This window comes from Stenella coeruleoalba (genome assembly GCF_951394435.1).
Source record: "Stenella coeruleoalba genome assembly, chromosome: 16".
Lineage (NCBI taxonomy): Eukaryota > Metazoa > Chordata > Mammalia > Artiodactyla > Delphinidae > Stenella > Stenella coeruleoalba.
Window position 1 is genome coordinate 32510775 of NC_137162.1, and position 13081 is coordinate 32523855.

The 13081-nt window shown below is 43.9% G+C and overlaps 1 protein-coding gene across 7 annotated transcripts in view; it reads right to left on the minus strand.

The window, feature by feature from the left end:
• Positions 1 to 13081, minus strand: part of PLCE1 (phospholipase C epsilon 1) — a 317272-nt gene that overhangs the window by 21375 nt on the left and 282816 nt on the right. For all 7 annotated transcript variants that reach the window (XR_013824311.1, XM_079900336.1, XM_079900337.1 and 4 more), the window contains 4 exons: positions 9164 to 9295; positions 7781 to 8071; positions 3635 to 3798; positions 1468 to 1729 (listed from right to left, as the gene is read on the minus strand). Coding sequence is in view for 6 of the 7 variants with exons in the window: in XM_079900336.1 (XP_079756462.1) it covers positions 1468 to 1729; positions 3635 to 3798; positions 7781 to 8071; positions 9164 to 9295 (849 nt within the window). In the remaining variant the exon portion in view is untranslated. The remainder of the gene's footprint in view (positions 1 to 1467; positions 1730 to 3634; positions 3799 to 7780; positions 8072 to 9163; positions 9296 to 13081) is intronic.

Sequence of the window (13081 nt, forward strand, 5' to 3'; positions counted from 1 at the left end):
ATGTATATACATGGGTAGAGGTGTAAAGCCTGCAAAAGATATATACCAAAAGTAACTATTTTGAAGAGATGGAAAAAAGGATAATTTAAAAAAACTGTTTTTGCTTCTCTGTACTTTGTCATATTTCTGTAATAACTGTGATGAACTGAATGGTGTCCTCCTAAAATTCGTATGTTGAAGCCCTAACTCCCATTACCTCAGAATGTGACTCTCTGGAGATAGGGTCTTTAAAGAGGTGATGGGGTTAAAATGGGTCATTAGGGTGGGTCCTAATCCAATATGACCAGTGTCCTTATAAGAAGAGGGGACTGGAGAGCAGACAGGGAGAAACACCAGATGCTGTGCACACAGACCAAGGGATGGCCCTGTGAGGACACAAGGAGAAGGTGGCCATCTGCAAGCCAAGGAGAGAGGCCTCAGAAGAAAGCAAACTTGCTGAAACCTTGATCTTGGACTTCTAGCCTTCAAAACTGACAAAATAAACCTCTGTTGTTTAAGCCACCCAGTCTGTGGTATTTTGTTCCACAGCCCTAGTTAGTCACTGTGTGACTAACTGTGTGACTAACACAGTGACCAGTTAGCACAGTTAGTCACTGTGTGACTAACACAGTGACCACGCACTACACACAATGGAGAAGAGAAACAAGGAAAAACTAAAAAGTAGGAGACTTTAACATGTTGGTGGTGCTCAGAGGCTGGCAGAGTATGGCTGTGGGAGGAAGTATGTCCTGGAAACTTGGTACTCAAAGGAGGTCAGCAGAGTCAGCATCCCTGGAGCTTGTTAGAAAGGGAGAATCTCAAGCCCCAGGCCCACAGCATCAGGGTCTGTATTTTATTACTAAGAGCCTGGGTGATTCAACTGCACATCAAAGTTTGAGAAAGCAGTGCACAGACGTTCTAGACAGGTGCGACAAGCTGATGTTTCCCCCAAGGGCCATGGCAAAGCCCACATGCAGCAAGCCAGCAGCTCTGGCCTTTGCTCAGAATTTTCCACCTTCCCTGCTCTGCATCCAAACCCACCCCCGGCTTCTGACACTGGACTCCTCCACCACCACCGACTCCAACCTCGTCCCACTCATGCCACAGCACACCCCAACCCTCCCTGTTGTCGGTTTCCTCTCCTCACGTCAGTCCCTGCTTTAAACATGCCAGGGGTAAGGCGGCGCTATCTGGGGAGGGATGTATGTCGACAAGAGCACAACAACTGCCGCTCCCAACATCAGCAACAGTGGGAGAGGCTGCACTTCATAACAGACGTTGTCAATAACTTCGGATTTTAGAATAACGTAAAAGAAAAATGTCTTTTGAGACATGCTCAAACAGTGTTCAAACTTGTATTATTTGCTTCTGCCTCTTATTTTAACGTGAAAATTTCAAACATATACGAAAGTAGAGAGAAGCGTGTAATGAACCCCGGGGCATCCATCGCTCAGATACAATTATGAACTTTGGACAATTTGATTCTACCTCGCTTTAGAGCCTTGAGGGGGATGATTCTCTGCGCAGTTACTACCGAGCTGTTGTTCTCCACAACGGCAAAACGAAGAAATAGGAGATCTTCAAAGTGAACCCGGAAGAGGAACTGTTCATTCCACATGGGGTTCAGAGTATTGCGGTGGATGGGTTTCGTGCGGAAGTGGCAGCTATCCAGGGCCATGCCCAGGACGTCGACCTCTATACACGGGCTTCCCGTGCTGTTACTCGGGCACACGTTCTGCCCAGAGACAATCTGAGGAGGAAAAAGGATCAAAGTCACTGAAGATGCGAAAGAGACAGAGGTCGCCTCTGAGCCTCATCGCTTCCGTCCACAAAGAAAGACAACGAACCCTTTGGAATGGACCAGGTAAATGATTAATAAGGCTGCTAAAAAAAGAGAAGTTATCACAATCAGGTAATTGCATGACTGGAATCATGGTAACATCTATTTTGTCAACAGCATTTGCCTAACTATAACCTTTCAATTGTCAACATGTTCAAATATCTTCAAAAACCATGTAATTAAGATGAAATTAAGTTTGTTGAGAAAAAAGAAGACCTTATATATGAAACCACAAATGTGTTACTCACGTTCTGTTCAAAGTGTTTTAGGTGTATCTTTTACAACTTCAAAATTTTTTTCTTGAATAGTTAGGTTCTGGAGCAAGTCACAGGGAATGTTGTTAAAAATTCATAGCCTTCTGGGCTTCCCTGGTGGCGCAGTGGTTGGGAGTCCGCCTGCCGATGCAGGGGACGCGGATTCGTGCCCCGGTGCGGGAAGATCCCACATGCCGCGGAGCGGCTGGGCCCGTGAGCCATGGCCGCTGAGCCTGCGCATCCGGAGTCTGTGCTCCGCAACGGGAGAGGCCACAACAGTGAGAGGACAGCATACCGCCAAAAAAAAAAAAAAAAAAAAAAAAAAAAATTCATAGCCTTCTGTCAACATGAAGCTATACTCAAGTCTAGTGAAAATGGTCACACAGAAAAGGAGCTACTGCTCTACTGTCTTAGGGAAAGAGAAAAAGCAGTTTGGTGGTAGGAAAATCTCTCAGTTGGGATCTCCCAGGGTTTTGAGGTGTTGTGTGCAGAGGCTGCTTGGGAAACAGACAAGATCTAGAGATGGATGGAGGGATAACTTCATTGCTCCCTGTCTTTTCTATCACCCATTCAGTGTTTTGTTTAGTTTTTTTTTTTTTCCTCAGCTAAGGGGGAGTGAGAGAAGCTGGAAATAAAAATGAGTAATGAGCTACCAGGACTCTGATGTTAAGGGCAGTCTGTGGAGTTTTGACAGTTAGTTAATTAGGCAATAAAAGGAATAAGGAAAGGCCAGGAATGACAAAGGTTAAACTGTAAGGAGGAAAGATGTTTAATTGATTTGTATATTGATGCCTGTTTTACCTTTTATAAGAGCTTGTTAGAGTTTAAGATGACCTGCTCTAAGAAAGAGCTCAGCTTTTATGGGATGCACTGAGAGTTATGATTCTGAGGGCCCTGGAAGACAGAATTACCATCATCAGTATGGAGGTGGTAGCAGGGAGCTCATAACTCCACCTGCTGGGCTCTAGCGAATACAGCCTGGTGACCGCATGCCTAAACCTCAGCCGCTGCTGTCTGAGAAGTAAAGAAATTCTTTTGGGAACTAAATCTGCACCAACAAAATTGTGACATGAGAGTTTTGTAACGCCTTGAGTTCAAAAGGCATTACACCTTAGAATCCCAATAGAATATAGGAAGGGCGGGCTTCCCTGGTGGCACAGTGGTTAAGAATCCGCCTGCCAGTGCAGGGGACATGGGTTCAAGCCCTGGTCCAGGAAGATCCCACATGTCGCGGAGCAACTAAACCTGTGCGCCACAACTACTGAGCCTGCGCTCTAGAGCCCGTGAGCCACAACTACTGAGCCCGCATGTTGCAACTACTGAAGCCCATGAGCCTAGAGCCTGTGCTCTGCAACAAGAGAAGCCACCACAATGAGAAGCCCGCGCACCGCAACGAAGAGAAGCCCCCGCTTGCCGCAACTAGAGAAAGCCCGCGTGCAGCAACGAAAACCCAACGCAGCCATAAATAAATAAATAATAAGTTTATATATATAAAAAAGGAATATAGGAAGGGCTTAAACACCTTCCTATATTCTATTGGGACCATCAGGGCCAGACTTACAGTTAAAGAATAGATGGCAGGCTCCATGTTGTCCAGGTCTCTTTCCAAGGGAGAAAACTTCTGATACATGGGACAGTTCTTGTCCCACAGAACTGGGGGTTTCAGAACATAACCACAGCCACCGTTGGCCTCAAACATGGCAGCATTTAAATGTAAAGGGAGATCTGCAAAACAGTCAACATCACTTGTTACCTTGTCACTAAAGTGTCATCTTACAAATTGACTTTTTCGATTTTCCCTAAGCTTAAGCAGGAAGAAGAGAGAACCAAGCACTCACTCCATAGACTGAGTGCCTACTATGTGCCAGCTCGTGTTAGGCACCAGAGATACAGCAGGAAATAAGACACAAAATCCCCATCTTCATGGAGCTCACTGTCTATGGGATATGCCCCATGTTCCCACTCCAACCCAGGAGCCACTTAAAAACACCTGCCACTTAAAAACTCCTTTTGCAAATTAAAATTTACAACATCCTTCCAAAAAATAATCTTTGAAAGACCTCATTTTATACTGAATTTTAGAAAGGCATAATGGCATTTTCTTATCCCTAAACACCAAACCATGAAGACAATTGTACGACCAATTCTTGCTTTTTCAAACGTAAGATAAAATCTGAAGAATCCAGGAAAGATCAGGAGAAGAGCCAGAGAAACGTATCTTTTTCTTGAAATTTCAATTTCAACTCATAAATCGTAGTGTTTCTACCTCTATTTTTAAGCTGTAGTTAAATATGAAAGAAAAATCATTATCACATGTGATTCACATTATGTCCACAGTCCCCTCCATAGTGCACTCTGGGAACCCTCACAACAGCTTCCAGTCTTCTGTGGCCAAATTCTATTTGGCAGAGTTGTTCGATGAACGGTTGGATCCCTGCACGGATTCTGGGCTCTTACACACTCAAATGCTCATCTGATGGCACAAGTCTGTAGAAAAGTTACATTCCAAATGAGCAAAACGTTTATGAGACACACCTGACAAATGTTCCCTCTGATAGATTCCTTCCATGTGCAGAATGAACTCTGATAAATGGACCGACATCAAGGAAAAGTGTGCTAAATGAGGACCACAGAGCAATGAGAAGTTGGCCGCTCCTCATCTCGTGTGTGAAATTTTTCCCCATACGTGGGGTTGGCTGGGATTGTGTGCAGGAATTTCTAGGGTCAGATGTCTTAGACACATATCAAAGCTCCTTGGACCTCTGTCTCCTCATCTACAAAATTAGTGCATTGGACCCCACCTCTCAGACCCCTTCCAGCCCCAATATGACTGATTCATTGAGGTCAATTGTCTTGCCTGCAGTGGGAGAAAATTCTCTTCCCAGGCTGCTCTGTGACAGAGGAACATAGATGTGGGCAGAGAATGGTTCAAAGAGTGAAGAAAGTATCTCAGGAAGAGTTGGTAAGTAAGAAATGGATACACAGTATATTGCTAAAAAAATTACAGCAGCTCACACTTACTGCACTCCTACTATGTATCAAGCCCCATTCTAAGAACTTGTGTGTATTAGTGCCTCCCGATAACACATGAGGTAGATTCTTTTAGTATTCTCATTTTTATAGATGAAGAAACTGAGGCACAAGAAGTGAAAAAGCCCAAGGCACATAGCCAGTAAGAGGTAAATGTTAAGGTTCGAACCCAGACAGCCTGACCCACAGTTCCTAATCTTAACTACTGAGCCATTTAAGGTACATCTCACAGGAGTGTCATAAAGATAAGTGAGGTCCTTGTCTTTAGACCTGAGTGTAGACCCGAGCTATTTCTGGTTCCAGATCACTGCAGACCTTCTTGGAGTTGATGGAGTCATTAGAGATCTTGGGAAGAGATGCCCTAAGTCCATGGACACCACTTTAGGGCACTGGGGTCCCCTGAAATTCAGGAAGTGTAAGGCAGATGACCTATGGAACATATCTGGAGGCTAGAGGGGCACTGGGAGGGGGTTCTTTGTTATTTGGCTGGCATGCTTCTTGGAAAACCAAGAACTCCTTAACCCAGGAATTCTTTTTCAAAAATTAAAAAATAGTGATTCCAACGTTGACTCTTCTCTGTCTCTTTGGACTTGAAATTCACATAGCAATACCTAGAAGAGAGCTGGACTCAAAATCAAGAACTATAGGTTCAGACTGCAGTGGGGCTCATTGAGACAATCTGTTAGCTCAGTGCAACATGCATTTATTGAGCATCTACTGTGTGCAAGGGATTGACCAGGCTCTACCCCAGTGTGCAGGAATGAAGACCACTTTTACAGATGAACACACTGAAACTGCATGTAGCGTGAGCTTTGCCCAGCGTGGGAGATTCTTAATCATTGCTTTTGCTGCCTAGAATCAAGAGAGGTTATATGGCAGCACTCCCACCTGAGTGGGAAGATTATGTAGAGAAACCTGAGGATGAATCACACAACACAGCCTCCTGCCCCACCCCGAGCGGGGCAAAGGGAACATGCACTCCGGCTTGATTTGGGAAAGAGACAGAGCCTTCAGGGATGAGTGGAGGCCAAGGTGCAGCCTCAGTGTGTGCTTCCAGACCCCAGAGAGGCCCAAGGAGGGGCAATACCCGTGTCCCCTTCAGCTGCGGCTCCCCATGCCATCAGTGGAGCCAGTATGTCTGCGCCAACCTAGGCACTTCAGGAGAAAGGACACGTCCCAAACCAAGTGCATTTCCATTTCCTTGAGAAAACCATTTTGCTAGTTATTTCAGTTCACTTAAAATATTTCAGTATCATCTCCACCAAGGGCAACAGTGGACTTGGGGCTATAGACAGGGCCAGAGATATAAACCCACAAGCCACTTGGGACAGATTGAAAATAAATTTTTACAGCTTTTAAAATATTTCACTATTATTTCCACTTGCAAGTCCAAATCATACTGTTTTCATAACTTATCAAAAGCACTTAATGGTAGCTAACGTCTGTGGAATGATGTCTGTGCTCCAGGCACTAGGCTAAGTCTGGTATTTCACCTGCATTATCTCACTCAATTTCAACTGAAAGAAGCAAATATAACAAAGGTAAGAAAATATGACTGATGTCTCTAACCAGGGTCAGCCACAAATGGGCTCTGGTGGTGCCAGTGCCAGGCGGCTAGCTGGTCCCAGAGCTACAACTGTGGTTTGACCTCGGCTGCAGGCAGGGCTAAGCTATGGTCGATGGGACAGCACAGTTGGTTAGGATCTGATTCAGTTCACGGGAGAGGAAGGAGGAGGCTGCTTGATTGTTCAAAGAGAAGACTCTGGTTTTTGAATGAGCTTCTAGGAAACGTTCCTCATCTGCTCTTTCCTCATCTGCTGCAGCTCCCACCTCTCACCACATCTAAGTAGAACCAAAACATTTTATTCTCTAAACCCCCAGAGTGCTTGAATTTATTATTGTAAGTCATACTGTGATTTTGAGCCACTTAATTGCTCTATGTCTTGGTTTGCTCATCTGAAAAATGGGGATCATAAAGGTACCCACTTCTTAGAGTTGTTTCAAAGATTAAATGAGAAAATAGGGGTCAAGAATTGAGATGGTGCCTGGTGTACAGTGAACATGCAATAAAAGGTAGCTTGAACCCTGGAGTTTTTGGCCTCATCCGTTATCTCAGGACGGTGGAGAAGCAGGAACACTACTTTCTCGGTTCATGTAATTCACAGACTTGTTTCCCTTGTGTCAGCTGCTCTTACAGCACTGACCATTAATCTCCATTTCAATCTCAAAGGGATGAGGGGAAGCTAAAATGGTATTAACTTGCAAAGGGTTTCGAGAGACCCTACTTTTTCACTGCAAGAACAGGAGATTAGCAAGACAGTTACTAAGGGGTGTTAGGAAATCTCTACCCCATCAGGTCTTTAAAAACAAACTGGACACAGCCCTGTCAAGAACAGTCTTATGTTTGAAAAGTGCTTTAAAAACGGGGCAGAACCAGGAGACTAATAGGGGCTCCCTGAAGGTTCTTTTCTATTGCCTTAACTCTGGAAAGTCAAGAGCACAGTTCAGTATCGAATTCACTTCTGTTCTCTGTCATCTGTATGTGTACCCTCACATAGGCCTCAGTTGGGAATCTTGCCCCCTTTGAAACGTTTTTTGTTGAACTACGTTTGCTGAGATATAAGACGCAAAGGAGCAAGGGGAAGGGGCACCCCTCCGGGTGAAGCAGGCCCATTACCATCTGTCTGGTAGTTGAGCGCCACGAGCTGTATCCCATGGAGCCAGAAGAGGAGGGGGCTGGGGTTGGACGAGTCGATGCGGGTGGCAGCCGGATACGTCCTCAGCAGCTGGCAGGCAGTGTGCTGGATCAGTTTCTGAGAACACCTGCGACACAGACGCTTGGCGGCGTTTTCATTCAGCGAGGAGATGTGGTAGCATTTGGGAGTTCTAATGATAGCGCTGAGGGACGTGGCTGGGTTGACAGAGGAAGGCGAGTCCTCCCAGGCCTGTCGCATTCCTTCACAGGAACCTAAACCCCCCAAAGATTAGCCTCAGATTAGTGCAGAAAACTTTACATATTTTAGCAAGAGAAACCTGAACAACACCCCAGGAAAGAATCACAACACATCACACATCAGAATACATCTTGAGTGTTACTTGTGAGTCCACCACCTTGAGACCAAATGATAGCTACCGAGGGTATGCCTTTCTACTTGCTAGATGGGATGCTATCCATTCAAGGGTTAATAAATAATAAAGCCAGTTAGACCTTCCCCCAAAAAGGGATAGGTAAAGTGAGTGCCGCAACACCATTTTAAATTAAAAGCCTGAAAGTCCTTTGCCTCAGTACCTCATCTGTCCTGTGGATATATCTGCATAAATACACAACAGTATATGTATAAGGGTGTTCAATCTAGCAGTGTTTTTTATAGCAAGAAAAAAAAAAAAGCAACAAAAAACCCGGGAAGCAACCCAAAAGTTCCACCAGTGAGGAAGTGGTTAAATAAATGCATATCCACACACTGGAATACCACAGGGGCAGTAAGGAGAAGGTAGATTGTATGTACAGAAAGCTATATGGAAAGTTATTGCAAGTATAAAAGTTATACAAGTTATGTTCAGTTATGTCCCATTTGGATTATCTTAAAAAGGATCTCATTTTTCTTGAACTAAACACAATAAACTTAACAGTGGTTACCTCTGGGGAACAGAACTGGGACATTGTGAGTGGAAAGAAACTTTAATAATCCTCTGTATTGTTTGAGTTTTTTAACTATGAGAATTTATTACTTTGACAATAAAAAGTAATTAGAGATAAAATGGATATATCTTCTGGAGTTATAATGGTGAAGAGTGCAGTTCCAAGAACCCCTAGAAGGTTCCAAGGTGGCTCCAATTTTTATTTTTGAGGCAAACAGTGTTAGAACACCTTCAGTGAAATGCTATTTTTTAGGAAGAGGGTAATTTTGTAATTAAAAAAATATTTATACCACACTTAGATAACATGAACATTCATGAAAATAAAAAAAGATTTAAAAAGTTCCAGCAAAGTGCTTAGTGAAATACTGGAATCCTCCAGCAGGCAGATTCAAGCAAAGATACTGTTAGAAGGTGACTTTACTTTTTCCAGATGTTTTGTTAAGTGATGCTGTCTCCCCGGGGCTCATTCTGCCCGGATTGTTGCCAAAAATGGACTTCCTGCTTTTCCTTTCTTTTCCTCTGCTAGAGCCAGATGCATTTAGAGTTGACAGGCCTGTTCCCATAAAATGAAGATAAATAAGCCAAAAACTACAAGCAAGGGAACTCAACATTTTCCATCCCTGTTAATGTTTATTTTGAAGTCCTACTATTCCCTTGTAACCCAGTACAGAAGACCTGCTAGCATTTTTAGCACCGTTAATGATAGCATTGCAGGCAATGATAGCAAAGTTTTTATCTCTGTTGGCAAATGTGACAAGGCCTGCATGATTATTACAGGACAACCACAGATCACACTCACACCCATCTGATTGTACACCAGAAAGATTTCGAAAAATTGCGTGAAAAGAAAGGGCTCCAGAACCTAACCACACAGTACGGAGAGATGAAAGAATGGCCAAGAGCCTGAGCGGTAGCGTCATAATTGTCTAGGATCAATTCCTTCCTGAATGAGCTTTGACTTAACATCTGCCTTCTTGATTCCTCAGTTTTCTTATCTACAAAATGGGTGCAATGATAGGAACTCACTCACAGGGTTAATCTGAGGATTGAATGGGAAACAGATTATGATGGTAATCATGTTTCATGGCTTCTCTTTCTCTCTTCTGGTCCAACCACTCCCTGAATCCTTCCTGCCTGTCACAGTGCCCGGCGCAGCGGGAACTTCACAGATATTTGCTGAATGAGGAAATGAATGCACACCATGCAGACCTGGCTCCAGGGCAGGAAGTGTAATTTAAAGTCACCAGTGCCTCCAAACCATTCTCACTGTCTACAATTGTACCATTAGGGAGTATTTCCTTTAACTGAAGCAGCATTCAGAGGGGCCACTTTGAGATGAAAATTTATCTTCCAAGAACATCATCAGAGAAGACAGGATAAAGTAGTGTTTAATAAGCGTGTAGACTCTAGTGTTTAAACCCTGTTCCCTGCGATGTGACCTCACACAAATTACTTAACCTCTCTGATCACTTCTTCTTCATCTCCAAAAGGGTCATGGTTAGGATTAAATGAGATAATGTATATCCGCATACTTAATAGAGTGTCCTGTTCAGAGAAATTGCTCAGTACACAGCAGCTGTGGGGTTTCTACATTTTTTTTTCCTCTGAAGTATCCAAAACTGCAAAGATGCACAAACTTGGAACAGTGAATTCTTATGCTTTATCTTAAAACTTTATGTGAATTTTGCCCTCTGCACAATGATCTAACAATGGATTTTCTCCCGAGTAAAAGAGATGAGGGGTCAGAGTGAGGGGCCATGTTCTTTCTGGGGTTTTTGCACACACCCCAGCACATGTTGACATCCTCCAGGGGTATGTGGGCCCTCCTGTGAGGAGCCTGGGCGTTCTCTGGGGTGGGGTGAGCACGCAAGGAAACAAGGGCTGGGTGATAAAGAAAGGAGAAGGAATCTGGAGAGGCACAGAGAAGTAATCGAAGGAGCAACAAAGAACCTTCATCTCCCCTGCTGGTCTGTTCACCAATGAAAATGACAACAGCCATTTCGAGAGAGCCAACTATTTTCCAGATAGTGTGCTAGTCACGTTGCATACCTTATCGCTACTTTTTACAATAACCCTGCAAGTTAGCAATGTTATGCCTCTTTCGCAGGTAGGGAAACCGAAGTGCAGAGAAGTTATAGAACTGTCCTGGCCAAGCTCACTGAGTAGTGGAGCCCTGCCACTGAAGCAGGTCTGTGATCTTGGGGAAGTTACTTTACTTCTGGGGAAGGTCATACCCATGATCTTCATGATGCCTCACTGCTCGGAAGAGTTTTTTGCTTGTGGCTCCTTGGAAGGGACTTGGGATGGTGAAAGGTGAGATGCATTGAAATTGATAACGTAGCAAAATTAAAATCAACAGTGTAGCAAAATGAACATTTTTTATTATTGTAATTAATATAATTTATTAAGTTATGGCTCAAGAAAATGAACACATTATGGTATTTTCCTCCTGAGCATCAAAACTAATCATAATGACAATAAATATTTAGAAGGTATTACGACAACGATCCTGGCAATATAATTTAGTCATTTTGAGAAAGAAAATAAATTTGGGGAAAGAAAAATGTAAGAAACTTCAATTACTAAAAACATATATTAGAATATAGTATACCTATAAAGAATGTGTGTTATATAAACACTTTAAAAAAACAGCATACTTGGAATTTTAAAAATAAGTCAAATAACCCCATGCTTCGCCTGTGTCTCAAGTCAAAAGCTAGACCAAATGACTTTTTGACCCTTCCACAATTCTCTACCCGTACAGAAACTGTATCTCTCATAGTGACTTCAAATATCTCTTGGAATTTGTGCTCTTTGTTTACTCAGTGCTTGAGAGGAAAAGACAGAGCCAGAGGAATGGTTTGGGTGCAGTGGCAGCTGAATTTATAAAGAACAAGAGATGCAGTGAGTATCGTTCTTGGATGGAGTGGTCTTCCCATCTGTTCCTGTGATGAAGGACATGCAGGCCATGAGGCTCTTTGACAGTGAAAGGATTTTACCCCGTGATAAGAACAATTTCACCAGCTGCAGATAAGGTCATACTGTACTTATGAGACAGAAAGTCAGGATCTGTGAAACTAAACCTACATAGCTAAGGTCTTGCATTTCTTGGAAATCTTTGCTTGCTACTTATTTATTCTCATCCTCCTCAACAGAATTTGCTAGTAGATAAGCAGTAGCAGCTACCAGAAGTTTAAGAACAATTTATGGGAGAAAACTTAAAATTGAGAAAGCTTCATCTACGATTTTTTTCCCCTTCTGGTGTGTGAACAGACCACTCGTTACCTAGTTTTCCAATCGTCCAGGACCTCTGTCCCATTTGCAGGGCAGAGTGTGAGAACTAGGGCTTAAGAGAAGTCTCTGGAAGCCAGGATCCGCGTCTAGACCATCTTAAAAAAAATGAGGGTTGGGGGCTTCCCTGGTGGCACAGTGGTTGAGAGTCCGCCTGCCAATTCAGGGGACACGGGTTCGTGCCCCAGTCCGGGAGGATCCCGTGTGCCGCGGAGCGGCTGGGCCCGTGGGCCATGGCCGCTGAGCCTGTGCGTCCGGAGCCTGTGCTCCGCAACGGGAGAGGCCACAACGGTGAGAGGCCCGCGTACCGAAAAAAAAAAAAAAAAAAAAATGAGGGTTGGTATTTTAACTTCCCTCTCTAGACCAAGTTCATATATGCTGCTTACTAACATTTAGACGGATCCCCCAATTCCAGCTGCTCTCCTGTCCTCAGAAATCTTGTACAAGGGAATCCTTCTTAATAGAAGGAGATGAATTTTTCTGACTTCTATATATTTATGGACTTTCCTGTTTGCCCTCCACCTCCTGCTGCCCCATCTGGATGAGCTCATTGACAGCACACCCTAACAAGAGAGGCAGGGTAGTGCTAGGGTTAAAGGCAGAACTTTGGAGATAGACAGGCTTCAGAATCATAGTCCTACCACTTATTAACTGAAGTGCATATTTTTGGGGGGGCAGTGGTTTATCAGCTTAAGTTCGCTTGTACTTCTAAAAATGGCCAACTGGGGAAACCTCTCCACTGAAACTTTGTCCTTGATCTTTGCAGTTTGGGTGGAGACTCACTATCCAGCTCAGGGATGGGGCACGTGACTAAGCCCTAGACAGCCAGAGCACTGCATGTCCTTGGCCACAGTGACTGGTTCAGGGATGGGCAAAGGATCCAGTGAAAACCATGAAACTGCTGCTGAAAGTTCTGGAAGAGACTCATACTGAAGCTGAATCTAGAAGTATGCAGTGTTAGCCTGCTGCAGCTGCCTTGCAACCGCAAAGGGAAAAGAGCCAACATAGTAGCAGCAGAGTGAGAAATATGGAGACAGAAAGCCCTGGA